At 34.1% G+C, this 24,548-nt stretch overlaps 1 protein-coding gene across 1 annotated transcript; it reads left to right on the forward strand.

Moving 5' to 3' along the window:
• Nucleotides 1–3,059: 3,059 nt before the first annotated feature.
• On the forward strand, nucleotides 3,060–24,288 carry LOC133846882 (Krueppel homolog 1). Its single transcript, XM_062281592.1, is given in 9 exon segments — nucleotides 3,060–3,890; nucleotides 7,081–7,158; nucleotides 13,447–13,747; nucleotides 18,936–19,120; nucleotides 19,389–19,539; nucleotides 19,619–19,993; nucleotides 20,300–20,367; nucleotides 20,535–21,149; nucleotides 22,112–24,288. Coding segments are annotated over 9 exon segments (3,324 nt in total). The 5' UTR covers nucleotides 3,060–3,083; the 3' UTR covers nucleotides 22,856–24,288.
• Nucleotides 24,289–24,548: the final 260 nt, after the last annotated feature.

A 24,548-nucleotide genomic window follows, 5' to 3' on the forward strand; every position in this document is an offset into this window, starting at 1 on the left:
TTTAACATATATACATAAATAACCATTTATAAGATTAATACTTCACATATAATTATACTTAAAACAAATTCAACCCTTGACCTGACCGATTTTTAACGAATTCTGAAACAACCAGCAATTAGTTAATATATTATCACAAGAAGGAGTGACAACTATAACAATAAAAACCATATAAACATCAATAAAAATCTCTAAGAAAAGAAATCAAAATTTGGAAACTATTATATTATTATAAAATGGAAATCAAAAGTACAAAATATATGAAGGAAACGAAAAACAAAATCTTGATATAACAATCTAGAAATAATTTGATTTTAATTAACTATAAATAAAAAAATTAAATAATGATACCAACAATAATATTAGTAATAATAATATTGATAAAGTAAGACCCCTCATAATTAAAATCGAAACCGTTACACTTATTTTTTATGAAAGACATACCACTCGCACTGATATCAATCGAATAAAGGGAATACAATTGGCAAAGAGCTCCTCTATTTTAATAAGCCTTCAGAATTTTAATAAAAGACATAGCGACCAGCATCAAAATACTCCTATTTTATGTTTATCACAAACACACTGACACCGGAACAGACAGTTTTAAATACCATATCCCTTTTAGCTAGCCCCTATACACACACAGTAAAAACGTTAAGAAAAAATATAGATTTTATTTTAAGAGAATCATTATAGTAGTTATAGTTATCCATCATTAACTGCTGTAATGAAAGAAGTATAAAAATATTATTAGTACGTAAATCCGTGGATGTGATTTGGCTCCAATAATTAACACATACAAGTCGAAGACTGTCGTTTCTGAAAATTACGTTATTTGGAAAAAACAACTCGATGTACATTCTTGAAAATCATTTGCAAATTTAGCAATAAAAAATATAATTTGACTTAATATCGAGACGTGGGAAAACAGCAACATATTATTAGGTATTATTAATTAATCCGAGAGTAAAGACGAAAATCAATTAATATATAAGGTTTGAGTGATATTTTTAGGATTACATCTAAACATAAATAAAATTTGCAAATTGTGATGTCATACATTAAGCGAATAACTGAAAATTACAACATAAAATTTCGATTATTAAAAATATAAAATTGCATAACATATATAACGAAATAAAAAATATATAAACTACAACCAAATCAAAACTAAAATTATCAACAAAAATAATTACATTGAAAAAAACACAACGTGTGCCTTATGCTGGCCTTAAGTTCAAATTAGTTTCAATAATATTACATATAAACAATAATTCATAATTCTTAACGAAATTAAAAATATTCTGAGAGGACTCACTACAAAGTGGACCACTACAAACAACTATCATTAATGGAACAACTTATCGGTTGATTAAGCATTTCAAATGAGAAAGTCGTGGAATGTTTGCGAATCAGTGGTAGGTAAATTACAAATAAAATCAATGAATTGGTTTATATATGAAACGGAATTAATGGGCTACATTAAAACTTTCCTGAACATATATTATGTATAATATATAATTTTTTCTTATATATTAATTTTTTATAGAAATTAAAGTACATTACTTTTTACCAAAAATGTAAATTAATTTTCACTACATAGGGCTTTTTATAGTAGTTTTTGATTAAAAGAAAAATTCTTATCTTAAATCCAGCAAGTTAGTAAATCGTACTTAAATTGTTAACTGATGACAAATTAAACCAAAATCCGATAGATTGTGAAGATATTACGGAATTTATTGTATCGGAATATTTCATTTTCGCAAAACCATTATGTGTGCGATTCAACTAACACCAATACTCCTGAGTAGATAGAGTTAAGAGGTGCACATTTAACAGCCCGGAGTACTCTCCTGTGCAAGAGCAACAGTCCAAGTTGATGTTAAGAGAGGATGCCGTGGTACTGAAGGCCCCAACAACCAGCCCCAAGTCCGTGTGACGTTGACGCTGAAGATGGAACAGTCGCGTCTAAATGTGAGACCCGAAGATGTTTTGCTTTGACCCCGAAGATGGTTCGCATAAAGCGAGCGCGAGCGAGCGCTGCAATACGAAGACGTTTGACTTACTTTGCTCAGCTCGCGATGCTACGCGGCGCTTTTTGCCTTTTTGGGCCAAGTTCTATTTCTAAGCACGCGAGAAGATGTGGTCTGAACCCTTAGCGATAGTCATATTTATACTTGTTTCGTGGCAGCGACAAAATTAGTTTTTCAATGGCTCGCGTGCAACCAGGTCCTTTTAGCTGATACAATAAGGTGCTACTCAATTATACTAAAGAACTCCTCTCGAAGGAAATCGCGTGCAATTTTCTGAAGTTTTTCTATTTTCGCACAAAAATACATCGATTTAATAGGATCTCACATGTAATGATCAACTTTTAAAAATGATTATTCTTTGATAATATAGTGCTTAGTTGATGCGAAACATACAAGAAGTATTCTCGTGTCTATCATGAGAGATGTTGAAATCGAGTGTGTTTTCCATAAACATAAAACGAAGAATTAATTAGATAATTAAAGAAATTTACGTAACCAACTTTGTTGATTTATTCCATTTATCTCTTACAGTGAGTGAGATAATAATGATAATAGAGCATTTCACATTCGTAACTAAAATATATAAATAAATTGAGAAGTCTAATACAAAATAATAAAAAAAACAAATCATAAAAAATGTTAAATTATAAATCAATTAACAAGTTCATAATATTCTCGAATACTTACATGGTCATAAGGTAGCATCTAAATTGAATGAAATATAAATTCGAATATATATCATTTGTAGTCGACATTCGTTATTTAGATAATTTTGAGTTCCTATGTTCTTCACAAATACTCTTAAATGAGAAAGCTGAAAACTAACAATATCGAATGTTCAATTCTATACAAAAAAGGATATTTCAGATTTATTGTCATCGCATCTCCAGCAAATCGATCGTTTTGGATTAAAAGAAACATCTATAGTTACAGTTCCAAGCGAAAGTTGAAAATCAGTTCGTTAGGAAGCAGCAGAAAGAAATTTAACCCTTACCCCAAAATGTACATATGTGCAGTATCTGAAAAATAAATAAAGCTCACATTTTGTGGATGTTTCAAATGGATTCAGCTGATTTTTGGCAGCAGGCCCGAGTGCCGTTTGCCTTACAAGCTGCATCAACAATGCAGCATCAGCAGCAGCAACAGCATCATCAACTTCCACTTATGCACCCACAACCTAATACGCAGCCGTCAGGCAATCAGCAGCAAAAGCAACAATCCGACCCCGCGACTACTGCAACGACTACTAATAATAACCACCTGCCATTGAACAACAAATTGCAGACAGGCCATCTGCAGCAGCAACATCAACCGCAGCAGCAACATCATCAACAGCAAATGCAATTGCAACATCAAGTAGAGCAACAGTGTTATGTTAGCGAAGCAACCAATTTTGAAGCGGAACAAGATGTTGTCACAACGACGTCAACATCGAACCATCATTTACTATTCAATGCAGCTGCTGCCGCCGCAGCAGCGGTACATCTCAAATCAACGGCCCTCAATAATCATAATCAAAGCAATAGCAACAACACAAATTCAATTGACAGTCATCTCGTATCAAGTTTGCCAGTGAAGCTGAAACATGAACATGGACAACTGCAGCAGTCGGATCCTCGTCAGCAACAGTCCGAAACTGAGACTTACAGTGGCAGCGGATTCTTTGGATCTGTTCACATGGTGGATCAGCAATCACATAATCAGCAGCAACAGGATCGCAGCACTACACCAATAACGAATGCAAATAAGGCTATGTCGCAAGGTCAGCAATCCCCACAGCATTCTATTACACCATCTGGCGGATGTTCCACGCCTGATATTAAGTTCAGCAATGAAAAGTTGGCCAACGAGATTCAGGTAACCTTCTATTTATATATGAATTGAAAGCTAGTACTTTAAGTACACGATCTGGATTGGAGAATGTAGATTCTGCATCAATTGCAGATTGGCTCAGTCATTGGCTCTTTTGTGAATAATTTTCATTATCAATATATAGTTAAAGTACTGCTAGTGATCAGCAGGGTTTCCACAATATTTTGATTGTCACTAAATTTCCCATATGTGTTCGACTCGTATGCTGAGTGACCTTGAACACATTAGAAAATTCATTTGAAGTTACCAAGAGAAAAATACTTGTCTCTTAGAGTTTCAAACAATCGAATAACTTAAAGAGAGTCGCACACATTTTGCTGAATGGGGTGTATAATTATTAAGCGAGTGAGCGAGAGAGAAAGAAAAAGTGAGGAGTAAAAAGTAAAAGCAGCACTCGTAAATTTCCCATCCAGTTCTCTGATAGCTCACATTTCCCTTAATAGAACGTGTTCTCAGCGGGCAAGTTATTCGGGTTCATTGCAAGCTTCTAATATCCCCGTTTCTGTTACTCTCAGGTTGCTGACAACTTTCCAGTTGTTTTTATATACATACATATACAAAAGCAAGCTGCATGTTACACATGTATACATATAAATAAATGAATGCTTCTTGTTCTTTAGGTTTAGTTTTAGCATGGTCATAAGAAAGTCTTTCGCAATCTCGTTTATATTTCCTTTCTATGTTATGCTTGTGTTCATGTAACAAAGACAAAAAAAAAAGAGATAGAAAGACAGAGAGAGAGAGAGAGAGAGAGAGAGAGAGATGGTCAGTCAGCAAGTGCAAGCGAGCGAGCTAAAGACAGAAAGAGAGATGGAAGGGAGAGAGCAGCATAAACGTTTTCAGCTTACTTAATTTTTCAAGTAACCCCTATTCAAAACGATTCGCGTCCTGTTGACACTCGTTATTTCTCCTCCTTTGGCTATACGGTGATTGTGTATACATACATATGTATGTTTGTCTCCGCGTACGAATAAGTGTGAGCGTGACTGTGTACTTACGGCTGGGGTGGAATTTGTGGGTTGTGTTTTCGGGTGTGAGTGGAAGTTTAGTTTTATACATACACGCACACAACGACAATCATTATTTCTATTCTTGCGTCGGACGCTACACTGCCTCCCCTCCACAACCACCACTGCTAGACCCCTGGTCTGACTGAACGCAGCACTTGATGAGGAACAGAGAGCACAAGCTTCATTTTCTTCTCCTTTTTATAGTTGATTTTTTTGTCGTGAATGCTACTCGCGCATAATTTCTTAAAGAAAACAATAATAGAACGGACACGATGCTCCCGATGAAATAGAAAGAGAAGCAATATTTGGCGCTAGTTACAAAGTCAGCAGAGAAGCTGGCGTCGACGACGATGCCGTTAACAATTACGATAGAATAAAATAAGAAGACGTTTAGACTGCTATCCCGTTTGTGGATAAGGCGAAGGCGTCTGCCGGCAGAAGTCCAAAGGACATCGGGCTGTCAGGTTGTCGAGTTGTGACTTTGCCGCGTCGTCCCACTACAAGTAAAATCTAAATTTCACAAGAAACGCTATAGTTGTGTTTTTGTCGCGGAAAAGTGATTTTCATTATCTGCTCTATACTTAATCGGAAAAAACAACATTAATCGTGTTCGAAGTTGAAATCGAAAAGCGCTTAACTGTAAAAATATAGGAAATATTCGTGACCGGTTCAGGTGCTCTCCAAGCACGAGCGCCAACCTTCATTCACACATACATACATACTCGTCCACACACATGTTGTTTGTATGCAAATACACAAATATGCAAAAGTATGTAGTATAGCCATATACACATACAAGATGCTGTGACTTGCAAAAAACAAACAGTTTCATTCTAATAATGCGATAAATAATTTACTTTTGTTTCCAATTTTATCTCCAGTGAATGAATGGATTTAATACCATTCAATACCAAACGGGGAACAAACTCGATCTCTAGACGCGTAATAAAAATAATACATATGTACATTCAAATTCGGCTCCCCTGTTATGTTAAATAACTATTGTAAACTTCGCGATAGACAATCTACGGCAACGTAAAATATCTAAAAATTGAAATAATAAAAATTATTAGAATGATACTTGACTGTGAAAAGGAGCACGATGTAATTTGATTTTTCAATTCAAAATTCTTCAAAATTCCTTAATATTCCTTCTCGTAGAAATTATGTCGTACATTATTTTGCCTTGTCAAATTTTTGTTCATATTAATTTTTAAATATCATACTAACATATGGTAGTACTTCAATATGAGTAGTTTTATGAATTGGATGCACATTTTATAAGGCTTACGAGTACATATTGTTGATTAATATTAATTATTTAAACTGAATTATAATGAAAAGGCAAAGGGTAAGAAAGTATCTTATATACCACAAACCGAGATATTAGCAGAACTGTTCATGCATTGTCACTCTCAATATACATATTTCTTTGACTTTACACAATTCGAACAGATGCGCAATTGGATTTATTTGGGATGCAAAGCCAACTTGGAAATAATGAATATTATTCAAGGGACAATTGAATATTATAAAAATAAAATAAAATTCCAAAGTTAAAAGTTAAAGTTAAAAAGTTAATTTTCCTTTCACCACAGAGGGACTTATCCCCTAACTAACTATTTAAAATCTCAAAGCACTTTTTTTTTCAAAAAATATAAAGATCAATATTAATTAAATAATTTCAGGCTTGAAATAATTTTCAATAGTTAACAATAGATATATGCATTAATAAATAAAAACTATCGAATCGGACATTTAACCCATTCCCAAATTATTCGCCCTTAGATTAGCGACTTAAAATATTTATTTTATTTAATTTTCAAGGGATGTGGGTTGAAAGCTTACAGACACACAGGATTTTATAAATTATTAATATTTAATTTTTTTTTTAAATTTAATTAAATAATTAATAATCCACTACCTATTATAATAGCAATATCTTAGGAAATTGCTCGCGACTACAAACAACAATAGTGTCTCTGTTTCATTAAAGAATTTTTTAAAATTGTGAATACACGAACGAATTTGTTGTATTCTCTCAAAAGGGTAACAGATCTCTTATAATAAAGCTCTCTTGAGTATAGCTGTCTTTACGATACGACATGTATATATGTACACGTATCTTATAACTTATGATATTCTTTATTTACATATTTTTACAGCTTCAGCTCTCCAGATCGAGCAGCGCAGCCGCAATCAGTGAACGAACCCTTGAAGAATGTTGGTCAACCCTGCAACGAGTGAGTTGGCATCTCTTCCGTTGTGTATAGTAATCTTCCACGTTGAAGAAACACCATATTCCATACACAGCCACACAAATACTCGCCATATTGTACTTGCTTTTGTACACAAATATAAATTTGGATACTCGACATCGGCACACGCTAATGTACATACACATATACCATATAAATACTTATAAACGTAGTTGGGCACATTAAAACGTTCACCTCACTTAACCATATATGTACATATCCTCTAGATTTATACTCTTGTAGGACGCGCATGCATTGGAATGTCTGACGAGTTATTGAAATTACAAATTTGTTACGTTAATTACAAATTCGAATGGAATAGGTATCCCATAATAATACCATAATATAATACAGTAGAATCCGGTTATAACGCCACCGTTTATAGTGTCCGTCCGGTTATTGCGACGAAAACTCGATGGCTTGGTTGGTCCCCATACAAACTTATATGAAAGGGCCTCCGCTTAGTACGTCTCCGCTTTTAGCGACAAACCGCTTATACCGAAGAAATTTTTCACAGTTCAACCGGATATTGCGACGAAAAAAATACAGCAAAATAATGCCAACAAATTTAAGTATCAATCGACGCTGTTAGAAATGTATGCATTTATCAGTGATCGGCAAACTTGCGTGCGTGCAGCGACACGAAGGTTCTTACATTCTCACTACTCTCTGTTAGTTTTAGCTGACGCCTTAGCTTATGCTAAAGAACATAAAGGTATACGATTTATTATGGAAAAACCATGCTATTAAATTAAATTTATACATTTTTTTCTTTGATTAAAAATTAATTTGTTTTATCTTAAAACCTATGACGAACATGGCAACCATAAAAACAAGTAAGAAAGCTACAGTCGAGTGTGCTCGACTGTGAGATACCCGCTACCAATTTTGAATATAAGTTCGTCTTCCGGGTATAACGTCGTTATTTAAAAAATAAGTGAATGTTATTCTTAAAGCTCTAGATAAGCACTGTATTTAGAGCTAAGATTGATTTTCCGATAAAATATATAATTTCGTTCATTTTTGGTTTTCCGTACGAATCGGTTAATTTTTGCAATTATCACATCAGAAAACAAAACAGAAAAAAATTCCAAAACCATTCTTAGCTCTAATTAAAGTACTTATCTAGAGCTATAAAAATAAACTTTTCTTATTTTCAAAATTGTTTCAGTTTATGTAATTTTCAATGTAAAGAGTCTCGCACGGGACAAATTCCGTTTTGGAATTACCCATATACCATATTCTAAATGTTACTCTAGAAGAATTGCAACTATTACTGTACATCTACAAATATTTAGCTTGTCTTCCTATTTTGACACCGCTCCTCCCGCCATTTAAATTTTGAAAGAGTCACATATACCACTTATATTATTATTATTTTTACTTTTCAAAGGAACAGATATGTGCAATTAAATAATACCAATTTATAGAAACTTTTAGTAGATATATTTTTACGCAGACCATATAAATTATAATATAAGTTTAACAATAATAAACATTCTTATCTTTGTAAATCAAAGTAATTTGGTTTTAATAAATGTTATTTTCATATTTTTTAACAATAATTAATATGTTTTAATTTGATTTTTGTTTCTGTTTAGTCATTTTATTATTACATTTGAATTTCTTTTAGTATTATCTAAGCAGAAAAACCAGAAAACTGAAGTGTATCTATACATTTAAAGTTAGCCAAATCAAATGAAATCTAACGCGCATATAATATTCAAGACATATAATATTCTATTCAAGACAAGACAGAGCAGAACACTGCATGACCCTACGACAAACAAGAAAGAAAGCTACAGTGGAGTGTGCAACGCTACCCATTTTGAATAAAAATATACTAAACGAATATACAGCAAAATACTGAAAATATACCAAGGTTTTTTTAGGTAAATTGAAACAGTGCTACATATACCAGAAATATACCAGATTGTCAGCCAAAGGAACCCTAGACAGTAGGCGTTTTCCCCTTACATACATTTTTCTTTAATACATTTTTTGTATGATTGCAGCATAATTTTCAGAAAACAGAAAGACTATAGATATTATTGTATGTATTCCCGACTTTAGCCATAAAATTACACTTGTTATTCAATTTTTTCGGTTTGCGGGGCGGAAGTGGGCGTGGCAAAATTTTTAGGCAAAGTTTTTTGCATGCAAATATAACAAATGTTGTCCCTTATATCTTTGAGATCTATGTACGTGTTCATACAGACAGACGCACATGGCTACAGCGTCTCGACTGTTAACCTTGATCATGAATATATATACTTTATAGGGTCGGAGATGCCTCCTTCTGTCTGTATGTGTGTTTTCTTATACTCTAACACCCATAATGAAAAAACACCCCAACTTTGGGGAGATGTTTATTCATCCTAAGTTCGAACATCCTATGAATGAGACACGCAGAATGAGGCATCTCTCAATATCATTCTTTGTCCGCTTATCGATATATAAAAGTTTTTTTTAATTGGTTTTAATAACTATTGTGCAAGCGTTGCCCTAATTAGCATGTAAAACATACGCAAATGTTTTTTACACTTAAAGACTTTTCACATTCGATTACAACGATAGGATAAATTCTATGTACTTTACTTGTTGATGATAGGTGTAAATTATAGAGACACATAATATTAACTATTGATAGTAACTGATGTTACTATTGTCAATAAATATAAACTCTATAATACATTAACGATATAGGAAACAAATTTTACTTTTAAAATTGTTTCATCAACATTTGTTACTCTAGAGTATTACTAGGTTTATTTATTTATTGATATATATAAGCTGCACAATTTAAAAATAACACCACTTTCACATTGTGACACTAAAAACGCTTATATAGTAAAACATCCCATTTTAACTTTTATTAAATAGCAAAAAAATATATAACAAATTAGTTCTTAGAATATTATTTAATATTATTATATGATCAACAAAAAATGTAGAAATATTGGTGATGTTTTCAATTTTGCAGGTATATACATACATAAATTACTATATATATACTAACTCATATTAGTTTGAAGTGCAAGAAAGTGAAGCACAAACACAACAATCCATACTTGCAATGCTTGCTTAACATTGTGAGGCTCTATAATTTACCCCTGAAGTCGTCAACATACTTTATTTCCCCTCAAGCAACAACTATGTATTGTCCAGCACTCCACTCATTCACACTCATTTACATTTTCTTTTACCCCTACACACATACTCTCGCACACTCACTAACACATACTTGCAAACCCATACACAACGACACAAATTCAAACAAATGCAGAGCTCTTCCACCCATAACGGTGGCATTATAGCAATCTCATTTGCTGGGCAATTCGCAGCACCGTCGTTGGTCAGCTGTGTAGGTGGCCTGTGAACGGTGGACAGCGAATGCAGCCTGTAGTTATGGTGATGCGTCAAAAAAATAGTAGTAGGGAAATTAAAAAGGCGGGTAACACCCTGTGCCAGCCAAATGAATAAAAAGTGCACTGCAGCATAGAACACACAATACAGAGTCAGTCGAGCCTCGGTAAAATAACGAAAAGCCATAGCGAATCGGCGATAGTGCAAACAAAACCGTTTTGTGGACCAAGGTACTAGCCAACCAGAGAACACCGAAACCGCTCGCGGCCTGACTGAGTTCCGCCTGTGACTGGCCCCTTTCGTCTCGATTTACTAGTTTCCACTTACTACCTGCTTCGCTTGGTCATTGTCATCCACGACATTCAACTTTAGTTATTTATTCCCATTTCTCTCTATCGCTTATTGCTATTTATTTATATCGACAGCACTTGCTTGATTGTACAATAATAACAAAAATATTTATGATTTCTGTAGATTTCTGCACGCAGATCAAGTTTGTTTCAAATTTTTGCCGCGCCCACTTCTGCTCCCGCAAATCAAAAATCGAATAACAAGCGTAAAGCTAGAGTTGCGAATTTTGGTATATACAATAATAACTAGTAGTTCTGATTCCTGAAAATTTGGTTGCGATCAGATAAAATGGTCGACGTTATTAAGTAAATACTATTGTATGGGCAAAAACGACTACTTACAAGGGGTCTTAGTTGCTTTGGCTGACAATCTGGTATATTGTGCCGTCTACGGTATATTTTGAATGCGGTATTATATCGATATACAAAATATACCATTGTGTATATTTTTAGTATTTCTGCAATATATTCGGTATAATTTGAGAAAAATATCGCAAAATATATTTATTTTATTCAAAATGGGTAGCGGATATCTCACAGTCGAGTACACTCGACTGTAACTTTCTTACTTGTTTCTAACAAATTCATGTTGGGCGGTTTTAGAATTAACATTTTTTGCAGTAGTTGTCAAAAACATTTTAAATATTTCCTATATGGAAATATTGGAATTATTTAATAATCGTCCAATCCTTCCGATATGATTTGCTGTCGCACATTGAACAAGCCGCATATCAATAATCAATCATTTTTTGAGAATAGGACTTACCAATTTAGCTTATGCATATTAAATATTAATTATAATTATTATATATAGTTTATGGAGTCTGCTTGACCTTCAATTGGAGAATGAAGGTTTTTTCCAACATTTAATTTTTGTTCATACATACATGTATGCAGATAAAAACATTTTACTTAAGCTAATTGTTATACCCGCTACCCATAGGGCAGAAAGGTATTATAACTTTTGTTGGCAGGAAATGTATGTAACAGGTAGAAGGAGGCATCTCCGACCATATAAAGTATATATATTCTTGATCAGCGTCAACAGCCGAGACGCTCTAGCCATGTCGTCTGTCCATCCGTATGAAACACTGGATCTCAGAGACTATAAGCGATAGAGATATAATTTTTTTCAACAGCATTTGTTATGTTTGCACGCAAATTTTTGCCACGACCCCTTCCGCCCCCGCAAATAAAAAACATCGAATAGCAAGCGTAATTTTAATTACTATAGTAATTGTGATTCCTGAAAATTTGGTTGCGATCAGATAAAAATTATAGAAGTTATTAAAGAAATACTTTTGTATGGGCAAAAACGCCTACGTACTAGGGGTCTGAGTTGCTTTGGCCGACAATCTGGTACATTGTGCCGTCTATGGTATATTTTGAATGAGGTACTGTATAGATATACCAAATATACATTTTAGTATTTTTTTTGAATATTTTGAAAAAATACCGCAATATTTTGCTTTTATTCAAAATGGGTAGCGGGTATCTCACATTCGAGCACAATCGACTGTAACTTTCTTACTTGTTTTTGTTATATTTTGGTTTTGCTTGATACCTTTTGAAATACATTAAAATCAGCAAAAGCTTAAGGCCACATCTTTATTCGTTTTGTTTTATTTAGTCTTACCGATAATCCCAATTTCCGCACAACAACAATGTTCTAGTAACAATTTTATAAAAAAATTAGCATGTACACATGTATATTAAAAAACAAGACAAAAATGTTGAATCGAAATTGTTTTGCTGACTTGTTTTCGTCTTGTACAACATGCAACGGTACACATTTTTATAAAAATTAAAAAAAAAAAATAATGTGAGTAAAAGTCACCGTTAAGAACGAATAAGTAAAATAAAACATATAATTGTGGCAAATGGCTTTAGCATTTCAGTTATCAAAATAAGCTAAGACAGAATCGAAGAAAAACCTCTCAGTAATTACTGTGCATCAAGTTTATATTTTCTGTGTAGATAATTATGTTTTAAATACTATTCAATCATAAATACAAATATTAACACCTTTGTATTTATGTAAAACGGTTTCTTTTCAATCTATTTTAAGTTGAATGGCTCAATTTAATTTTGCTAGTATGACTGCTGAACGTGCTTGCTTATATATACTTCAATTTGATCCAGATTTACATATATGTATACCCACACAAACATACACATACATTGAATTATATAGAACAGAGTAGAAGTAGGGTGAACCACATATGTATGTACATTAGGTCGGATAAATTTTTGGTTGCACAAAGCGACGTCCAATTTCGGAATTATAATTATATATAGCTGAAAGAAAATTAATGCCACCATTAATGCATGTGTCTAAAATCAATTCTTAAGTCATGGTAAATTACCCCACCTACTTCTCACCTGGAGTTAAGAATTCATTTTAGACACATATGTAAACAGCTTCATTGTGCAATTTTTAGCATACTTCGTAAATTCCGATTCGGGTAAAAGTTTTTGACCGTTGAAGGACAGGGACTAGATTCTTTTCATAACCGATTGCCGATTTCTTCTTCTTTCGTTCCATACATTTTTTCAGCTTTTCATGCACAAGAGCGCCATGCAGCAGATCCAACAGCAAATTCCTCGTGTCGGCCTTGGGGCACAAGGGGTTGCAACCAATTCGGCGGCCAACATGGGCAGCAGCACCAGTGCATCCGGATTGGGAACTGAAACAAAGCCACATCAATGTCAGCAGTGCATGAAAAGCTTCTCCAGTAACCATCAATTGGTACAACATATACGCGTCCACACCGGTGAAAAGCCCTACAAATGCTCCTACTGTGATCGTAGATTTAAGCAGCTATCCCATGTCCAGCAGCACACGCGGCTTCATACCGGTATGTACTTATGTTCGCAAGTATTATTATACAACTTAAAAATGCTGTACACCTCACAAATGTCACAACTACTACCATAATATTACCGACACCACCATTACAATTTGTAAACGCATTTTCTTTTACAGAAATTGGTCAAATTTGTATTCGTTTTTTTTTGTATGAAATTTAGCTTTGATCGAAATCGGTTATATAGTCACTAACAACAAAAATTAAAATAATTGCTGCGCTCCGATTTTTTAAATTTACACGCTATAAGAGACAACCAATAACTGACAAGAAATTATCGTTCCACCAAATATAATTTTTACATTTTGTGCCGGTAACATGTAGAAGGAGGCATCTCCAAACCTATAAAGTATATATATTCTTGATCAGCGTCAACAGACGTCTTTAATAACTTTGACAATCTCAACCATAGATAGATAGATTTGCGGGGGCGGAAGTGGGCGGGGCAAAAATTTGAAATAAACTTGATCTGCGTGCAAACATAAAAATTATAGATCTATCTCTTATAGTCTCTGAGATCTAGGTGTTCATTCGGACAGACGGACATGGCTAGATCGTCTCGGCTGTTGCCTCTGATCAAGATATATATACTTTATAGGGTCGGAGGTGCCGCCTTCTCCATGTTACATGCATTTCCTGCCGGCACAATGTTATAATACCCTTCTACCCTTTGGGTAGCGGTTTTTGGTATATACAATAACAACTATAGTAGTTATGATTCCTGAAAATTTGGTTGCGATCAGATAAAAATTGTGGAAGTTATAAAAGAAATATTTTTGTATGGGCAAAAACGCCTACTTACTAGGGGTCTTAGTTGCTTTGGCTGACAATCTGGTATATTGTGCCGTCTATGGTATATTTTGAATGGTGTACTATATCGATATACCAAACATACCATTTGGTATATTTTTAGTGTTTTTCGTATTTTCGGTATATTTTGAAAATAATACCGCAATATTTTGCCTTTATTAAAATGGGTAGCGGATATCTCACAGTCGAGCACACTCGACTGTAACTTTCTTACTTGTTTGTGATTGTCATTTAGTTTCACACTATAATATGGCATAAGCTTCTTCATTTTAAGTGAGTCTCATTAAATGTCAGAAAAATTCCAACACATTATGATATTTGAGCTAACAAGTTGAAAATTAAGCGAATAGTGTAAAAAGTTATTTTCTTTGGACAATATAGATTTTGCTTTTTAAATCACTATCCACTTTCAAATTTCAATTCCCACTTCCGCCCCGCAAATCAAATTAAGAGAAAAATATTAAACCTAGGAGTCGATTTTCGGTACATACAAAAATAACTACAATAATTATAATTCCTGAAAATTTTTTGCGATCAGATAAAAATTTTAGAAGGTATTTAAAAAATACTTTTGTATGGCAAAAACCCCTTTTTAATTTGCTTTGACTGACTGTTTCAAAAATGTATTTTGAACTCTATGGTAGATTTTCAGTGGTACTATATCAATATACCTACAACATAGTCTTTGGTATATTTTAATATTTTCGTGGTATATTTTAGAAATAATACCGCACTGTTCTGCTTTTATTCAAAATGGATAACAAGTATCTCACAGTTAATCACACTCGACTGTAGCTTTCTTGTTTCATATCACGTTGTATTTGAACTAGCTAGTTCTTAATTATCCGAGACGATCTAGCCATGCCCGTCTGTCCGTCTCTCTGTCTGTCTGTTTGTCCGTCTGTCCGTTTGAAACACTAGATCTCAGAGACTATAAGAGATACAGCTATAATTTTTCTACAGCATTTGTTATGTTTGCACGCAGATCAAGTTTGTTTCAAATTTTTGCCAAGCCCACTTCCGCCCCCGCAAATCAAAAATCGAGTAACAAGCGTAATTTTAATGCTATAGCGAATTTTGGTATATGCAATAACAATTATAGTAATTGTGATTCCTGAAAATTTGGTTGCGATCAGATAAAAATTATGGAAGTTATTAAAGAAATACTTTTGTATGGGCAAAAACGAATACTTACTAGGGGTCTGAGTTGCTTTGGCCGACAATCGGGTACATTGTGCCGTCTATGGTATATTTATATATACATTTTGGTATATTTTGAGTATTTTGTATTTATGGTATATTTTGAAAAATGACTACAATATTTTTCTTTATTCAAAATGGGTAGCGGGTATCTCACAGTCGAGCACACTCAACTGTAACTTTGTTACTTGTTTTATATTGGCGAAGATGTTTCTTTCATCATAAATGTATATTTTATAGTTGCATAAAGTAAATAATATACTGAAAAATACTACAAGTTGTCAATCAAAGCAACTGCAGCAGCCTTTCCTAACCAATTAAAATATTCCAAATTTTTACGAATCATAAAGACCAGCTTTTATTGTATATAACAAAAATCACAACTTTAGTCTTCAAATTGCGATTGCTACTCGATTTTTGATAATTGCGTGATTTGTGTGCAACAATAACAAAATTAAAGGTCTATCTTTAATAGTCTCTGAGTTACAGTGTTTCATACGGATAGGAAGACAGACAGATATGTCTATATCGACTCGACTGTTGATGGTGATCAAGAATATATACTTCATAGGGTTGGAGGCTCCTTGTATGTGTTACAAATGTTTCCTGTAGGTACAAACTTAGTCTGATCTCTTTTGCATATCAAATATTTTTTTCCAATATCGTCTGTAACAACTATGTATGTACTTGGTGAAATCTTACGACCGTTTATTTCTTTCGTAAGACTGAGTGGCCAATGCTTAATGGTAAAACGGCAAAATTGCAATGGTAATTAAATAAACTTTGAGTGCTTTTCGTCGCGACATTCACAGTCCCCACCAGCTGTGACATTTTAAGTTTTATACCCGCTACCCATAGAAGGGTATTATAACTTTGTGCCGGCAGGAAATGTATGTAACAGGTAGAAGGAGGCATCTCCGACCCTATAAAGTAAATGTATTCTTGATCAGCATCAACAGCCAAGACGATCTAGCAATGTCCGTCTGTCTGTGGGTATTAAAGAAATACTTTTGTATGGGCAAGAACGCCTACTTACTAGGGTTCTTAGTTGCTTTGGCCGACAATCTGGTACATTGTGCCGTCTATTGTATATTTTGAAAGTGATAATATATCGATATACCAAATATACAAATTGGTATATTTTTTAGTATTTTCTTTGTATATTTCGAAAAAATACCGCAATATTTTACTTTTATTCAAAATTGGGTAGCGGGTATCTCACAGTCGAGCAAACTCGACTGTAACTTTCTTACTTGTTTTTTTTTTGAGAGTCCCATAGGACAATACAAATACAAGGGAAATGCACTGCCAAAAATCGGAAGCTTACATTGTAATTTATGTATACACGTAAAATGTAGTTATATGTGTATTTATTAATAAAATACTAACTATAAAAAGTATACAGTAGTGTGGTATACTGTGAGTTATCCGCTATACTTATTTGAAGAGAAGAATATTGTGGATATATGTATATAAATTAAATAATAAATAAAAATTAAATATTAAATCTTTAAGTATCTGTTAAATCTGTCTACAGCTGACTTGACTTATTCCGGATCATAGACAATTATGCGTTTATGCACATTTATTTTGACCAGTGTCATATATTTGTGAAGAAATCAAATGTAAAGGGATGGCCGTCTTGCTGTCGAAAATTATTCAGTGTCATTAGCTGCATTGAATATAATTTGTATTATATTTTGTTCGGATTTTTTGCGTCTTTCCGCTTATTTCAAGCAAATTATATTCACACCTGATTGCAATTTTTCAGTTATCCTAAATATTTTTGTTATTTGGACTTCTCACTCATTTATTTATTTTCTTTGCATAATTTCCTCAAAACGAAATGAAATGGGATTTAATTAAAAACCAGTTTCTTTTACCAGCAGGCAGTAATGCTGAACGGTATCCTGCCAAACTTAAGCGAACTTCACTTCCAACTTCACGGATTGTGGTAGCGCGAAACTGGCTGTCATTTCTATCTCTTTAGGTACGGGAATAAAAATGGGTTTCGATTTCGTTTACCTTGTTTTGGATTGAGTAATTAGACTGTGTAAAGGATAAAGGCTGGCGCAAACGATTTCTAAGATTCTAAATGGGGCAACGAACCAAATCAGATAATGGAGAGGTCATTAAGCAAACCCGGCCACAGGCTGGTACACATCAGTGCTACAGTGCTTGCTGTAACAAGAGCACTAACGGGTGCCATCACGAAATTTCTTAGCATAGCACGTACTCTTCGCATTTAAGACGCTTTAAAGTGTCAACCAAAATAAATGTTGTAAGGTGCGAAGTGCTTTGCCATTACTTATGCCGCCACAGTGTAAATGGGGTATTCGGAGTCGTACCCCTTTCCCATCCTCTCAGAGACAACAGTTTGTAACTATTTATTTGCATTTTCTGATGCAAAGTGACTGTAAGTAGCTTAAACGGTTTAGTCCTTTGACTACTTCTGCATCTCTCATCCCAAATAAAGAACAACCGAGCGTCCGACAAAGTGAGTATATATACGTCACTGACCTTTCATTTTTCATTTAATTGCGCGTTCAAATAAAATTAATTGTATAAGTTAAATCTGTAACACGTAATTGTGATACTTAGGTATCTAGTTTTTCTATGACACAGATGCGTCCATCTCTTAATTAATAACATTTACTACAGTATTGATACATAAATAAATAAACAAGTAAGTTAGCTACAATTCTAAAAATATAACGAATTAATGTACCGAAAATTACTAAAATAATATAATATATAGTAATATAACAATAAAAAATATACCAGAATGTCAGTCAAATAAAATAAGACCCGTTGCACTTTGCGTTTTTTGTATTAAAAAAGTATATTTTAAATAAATTCTAAAATCTGATTGCAACCAAATTTTCAGGAATCGTCAATATTTTATTTATTACTTTATGTAGCTGGTATAAACATATAATATATAAATATTGCGTATATTATGTACATATTTGTTAAACATTATAATCGAAAACTCCTGTATAATACAACTATATTAAATAGTGTGCCTAAGCTGTGGCTTAAATTTCTGTTAACCAGTGAGTGACTTGGTAAATTAATTACATGAAAAGAAAAACGGATTGTCTTAAATAAAACTTTTCTCCATTATCCAGTGATATCGACGTAATCATATATATAATATTGCTTGCAGGGGAGCGTCCATACAAGTGTCACTTGCCTGATTGTGGTCGAGCTTTCATACAGCTCTCAAATCTACAACAACATCTGCGAAATCACGATGCCCAGGTAGAACGCGCTAAGAATCGTCCCTTTCACTGCAATATATGTGGCAAAGGTTTCGCAACAGAATCAAGCCTGCGAACGCACACTTCCAAGGTGCGTGAAAATTTATTTTGTTGTTACCGGTTATCAAAAACACTTATTACCAAACACTCAAAAATTCAACAATAAACTCGAAATAGCAATTACAATATCGACACCAACCAATCACATTCATCTCAAATGTAGCATTGTATTCCTTTTGTGTTTCTGGTTGCTGGTCAAATACTCATCGTTCATCATTCGCAATCGTTTGTATTGCGCACTCACTGCAATGCAATGGAATCGTGCATTACATCATGATCAATGCTGTGAAATTTATCAGGAGCTACAGCTGCATCTTGGTGTCTTGCAGCAGCATGCAGCACTGATCGGTGGTCCGAATGCCACATCTTGTCCCATATGTCATAAACTCTTCCTTGGCACCGAGGCTTTAATGGATCACATGAAACTTGTTCACAAAGAAAAACACCACCGCCGAATGAGTCATGTAAGTTTTCAGAAACAGCAAGGTCTGATTTTCTGTTGTCGGAGCGAATGGTACACTTTCAACAGCCATTCCGAATGGGACTGCAAGTGCATTTCGGAGAGGTTAAATTAATAAATTTCGTTTATCATCATTTGTAGCTGGTCAATGTAACAATGGATCCCAAGGTGCGAATGGCAATGTTTGCGCTGGTCCAAATGCGCTCGCCTCTCAATGCACCTCTGAATTGAATTGTGGCCTACCATCGACACCAAGTCTGCATGAAAGTTATCTGGGCAAACGGAGAACCGCGAATCATCCGTGCCCCGTATGTGGCAAGCACTATGTAAACGAAGGATCCTTGCGAAAACATTTGGCCTGTCATGCCGAGACCGCACAACTTACTAATAGTCTTCGAATGTGGCCGTGTTCTGTCTGCCAGGCCGTCTTCACAAACGAGAACGGTGAGCATACGAGTATCCAAGTAACAGTGAAGCCAAATTTTTCCGAACAACTCGATTAAGAAAAGTCTAGCAATTATAGTTGCACTAATAAAAATAATAATTAATTAAAATTAATTATGCGACAATGAAAGCTCTTACTAATAGAAGTTATAAATTATACAATGTAGCCAATAGGGGCTTTCAGTTTACAGTGAAGTTGAATGTTGAAAAAGATTTTTTATTTATTTTGTATTTGTTTATTAAACATAAATCTTATGGCACTAAGTTACAAACAAAAATCATTACAAAAATGGTTGCGCTTTCCAGGACTTCTTACCCATATGGACCATATGCGCATGGATCCCAAACATCAGTTTGCTGCTCAATATGTTTTGGTAAGTACTAAGAACAAAAATACATCTAAAAATATTTTACCTATGCGAGTCTTTGTACGTATGAGTCTAACTCTCTGTACCAAGCTATTGTTGTTATCGAAACTTGCAGTTTGCATAAACAAATATATTTACAAGCTGACTACTTTTTTTATTATTTACCATTTAAGTCGCGAGCGGCAGCAGAACAACGAGAACGCGATTCTTTATTGGCAGCTTCATTGACTTCAGCTGGGATTCGGGATACGGCGAGCATGTTGCCATCGATTGGAATTGGTCTATCTGGAGCTGGTGGCTCAAACTCATTATGCCCATCGCCTTCGGCGAATTCAGAGTGTTCGTCGAATGGGCGATTGTCCTCATCGTCTGCATCCGATCAGGAACAAGACGGGGATCAGGGTTTGAGTGAGAATGAAAACAACAATCACAACAACAACATGACTAATCTAAACAATAACAATAATAGCGTGAACAACAATAATACCAACAACAACTGCAACTCAAGTAAAATCAATTTGAATTTAAGCGAGCTTCATTTGCCCAATTCAAGTCAGTTTAGCATGGAGCATGCCGAGCAGCTGCATGCAAATCGAATGTCTCTAATGGCAGCTGCTTCAGCCGCCGCAGCAGCTGTCGCTGCCTCTTCTCATGGTTCACGCTCTCAAGATGACTCCATTGATGCCGTTGTCACTGCTAACTCGGGCAGTGCGGTTGTCCAGGCGGCAGTTGTTAATCTAGCCGCCGCCATGCGAATGAACAATACTGTAAATCCACAAACGCAACAGGTAAAATAACTTATTCAAGTAGGCAAGTCTCTGAGTTATTACTATTTGGAGCATTAACGAGAACCAGACATCTGTAATATAGTATGAACTAGCTTTTCAAAACAATTTCAATAATAATCAGGCACTGTATCTGCAGCTTTAGACCCGGCTTTAGACTACAAGCTGAAACTCAACCGTGTGACATTGTATTTAAAATAATCAAAATGAATATACCAAAACGTATATTTGATATAACAATATACCATTACATTAAAATATACAAAGTAGTACAATATATACCAAATTGTCCAATAAATTAGTAAAACCCAAAAACTTTATTTAGCAATAAAATGTAAATCTCTCATATAAATATGCGTTCGTACAGAAAGGTGAATGCGGCTATATCGTGTATCACCAGCCCAACAGATTAGGAACAACAAGTAAGAAAGCTACTCGAAAGCGCTCGACTTTGAGATACTCGCTACATATTTTGAATAAAAGCAAAATATTGCGATATTATTTTCAAAATATACAAAAAATACTACAAAATACTAAAGATATGACAAATATAGTACCGCATTTAAAATATACCATAGACTGCACAATATACCAGATTGCCAGCCAAACCAACTAAGACCCCTAAGTAGGCTTTTTGCGTTTTTTACCTGATCGCAACCAAATTTTCAGGAATCAGAATTACTATAGTTATTACTGTAAATACCAAAAATCTACTCTAGCTTACGCTTGTCTCGGCTGATGACGCTGATCAAGAATATATATACTTCATAGGGTCGGAGATGCCTCCTTCTACCTGTAACATACATTTCCTGTCGGGACAAAGTTATAATACCCTTCTACCCTATGGGTAGCGGGTATAAAAAGAATAGATCACGTTGCATAAGAAACGAATAAATTAAGTTTAAATTTAATTAATTTATGGAATTTTTATTTGTAAATTTCAAAACATTTTATTTATTTTATAGCACGCAGATCAACAAATACAGCGGCAACAGCCAAATCAGCAACAGCAGGCTCCACACCAACATCATCATCAAAACCAACACCAAATACCTCATTTGCCTCAGCTGTTGTCGCCACATGGTGGCCAACAACAGACCCAGCCTGGTAGCACTAGTACCGGAGCTAGTAATAACAATCAGCGTTCACCCACGATTAATGTACCTAGTTTGCAAATTCAAGCTGACAACACCTCATCAGTAATGATAAGTATGATGCGCAACTCTCTGGATTCTGGTCTTGGTGGAATGCATCAATTGGAGCCATTACATCATCATCAACTTCAATCCACGAATTTTGCACAGGCTTCTTCCCATCAGGGACCACCACATCATCATCCCCAGCACCATCACCAGCATAGCCACAGCCATAACCCGGAAACCACACTAAGAATGCATCAGCAAGCCGAGGCGATTTTGCGATCCCACACAGAAGCGGCTTTTCGCCTAGCAGCCGCTTCAGTGGCAGCAACCAATGCAAACTCTACAGCGCCAAATATCACCAGTTCCTCAGTTCCAATCGTTGTTAAAATGAAACATTGTCGCACCACCTACAACAACGTCAAGTCAATGAAGATATACAGACAGCGAGCGCGAACGTATTACAAGAAGTCCAACCGCAACAGAATCAATCAAACTCATGAAGTCATTGCAGTGGTTGCATTTAAAAAACGCATCACAAACCAAAAATATATTCGCATATATAGTTAGTATGGCGACGGGATACTAAGTACCATTACTACAATACCGCGTTCACTCATATAGGCAGCACCCAGTACAACGAACTTCATCGATCTATAAATTCCAACCTATATTGAGTTACGGATTACAAATGAAAGCATAAAGATTGACATTGACGGAGATATCAAAACACCGCACACTACTTCTACATATACATAAATGGCTTTTAAATGTCTTCAGACTAGATTATTTAAATTCATAACTCTTAGCCACAGATGATTTGGTTTCTAAAATAAGCAAGCGCATACGATTGTTTTGAGTATTTATTTAAAATAATTCATATATGTAATGGCATCAACTATCTGACTGATCTGCTATCCCAAATGTCCCAGTAGACTCAGTTATACACATATTAACATTTCAAATTGTAAACTTGTATAGCATTAAAAGGAATTGCCATATAAGTTCGAAAGTTATAATATATTGATTTCATCATGAATATTTTATGAGAACTTAAAAATCAAAATCATAAAGCTGACGATGTTATGTCAAATCATTTTAAGATCTGGTCTGATTAAGATCCACTAATTCGTGTACAATTGTACTTAAAGGTTTAATTACTAAATATCTTTCTGTATACAAGGTATTACATCAGTATTTATATTGATATTTATATACACGCAAATTGACAATTTTGATTGTGGATCATTATTTTGAAGTTACAGAAGTTTATAGTACATTTACAAACATTTATAAGGACTTCAGGAAACTTCTTTTTATAAAATTGATGCTAAAACAATAAATACTATACGTAAGTATATTAAATGACTTGTGAAGTAACATAAAAATCTAGTCTTATGCACAATATGTTGCTTTACATTTTGAAATCCTGTGTAAAAAGTAAATTTAGTTGGAAAAGATAGATTTCACAAATACACACATGTATATAAACTTGTACGTATATCATGTAATTAATTAATTAAAATGATATATATATATATATTTTTTTGTTGTTTTATTACAAAACTTAGGCAGCTCATTTGGGTCATCTTCAAAAGGACAAAATGTAATTGGCGTCTCTAAGAAGTGTTTAATATCAAATTATTTCAAATTTTAATTTAATATCTTTATCGAGCAATATGTCACTTTCAGCGGTCGCCCATTTATAAGTGTATTTCCTTTTATTTAATTTCTGGTCAAATAAAAGCAATTTTACAACTTCAGCAATTGTATTAAATTAATGGCGTGAATAAGCGTTTAGATAATTCAGAGGGTTCAGCATAAATACTTTTATTTTGAGCATCCACACACCCGAATAACAGATTTTTATCAATTATGCTTGTTGTTGGTCATTTAATTTTGAATTTTTGGACATCTTTACAGTTTATTTGATATAACTAACGGCAATAATTCTTAGACATTTTTTAAACAATTTAATTTAAAATAAAGTCTATTGCGTATATTAAAATCGAAATGCGCAGGCAATGAGATAATTTCGACCATATTAATTAGGTATACATATATATTCTGAATACATATGTATATATGTTATATATATATATACATATATGTAAGTATCCATATATATTCTGAATCAATGAGTCAATGTTTTTGTTTTTTTGCGATTGGTGTACCTATTATTTATTGAGTATATGAAAAATTGCTGGGCTATGGGTTTGTCCAGGTTAATCGATATTAAGCAGCTGCTTATTTTCACTATTTC

This window comes from Drosophila sulfurigaster, chromosome 4, assembly GCF_023558435.1.
Source record: "Drosophila sulfurigaster albostrigata strain 15112-1811.04 chromosome 4, ASM2355843v2, whole genome shotgun sequence".
Lineage (NCBI taxonomy): Eukaryota > Metazoa > Arthropoda > Insecta > Diptera > Drosophilidae > Drosophila > Drosophila sulfurigaster.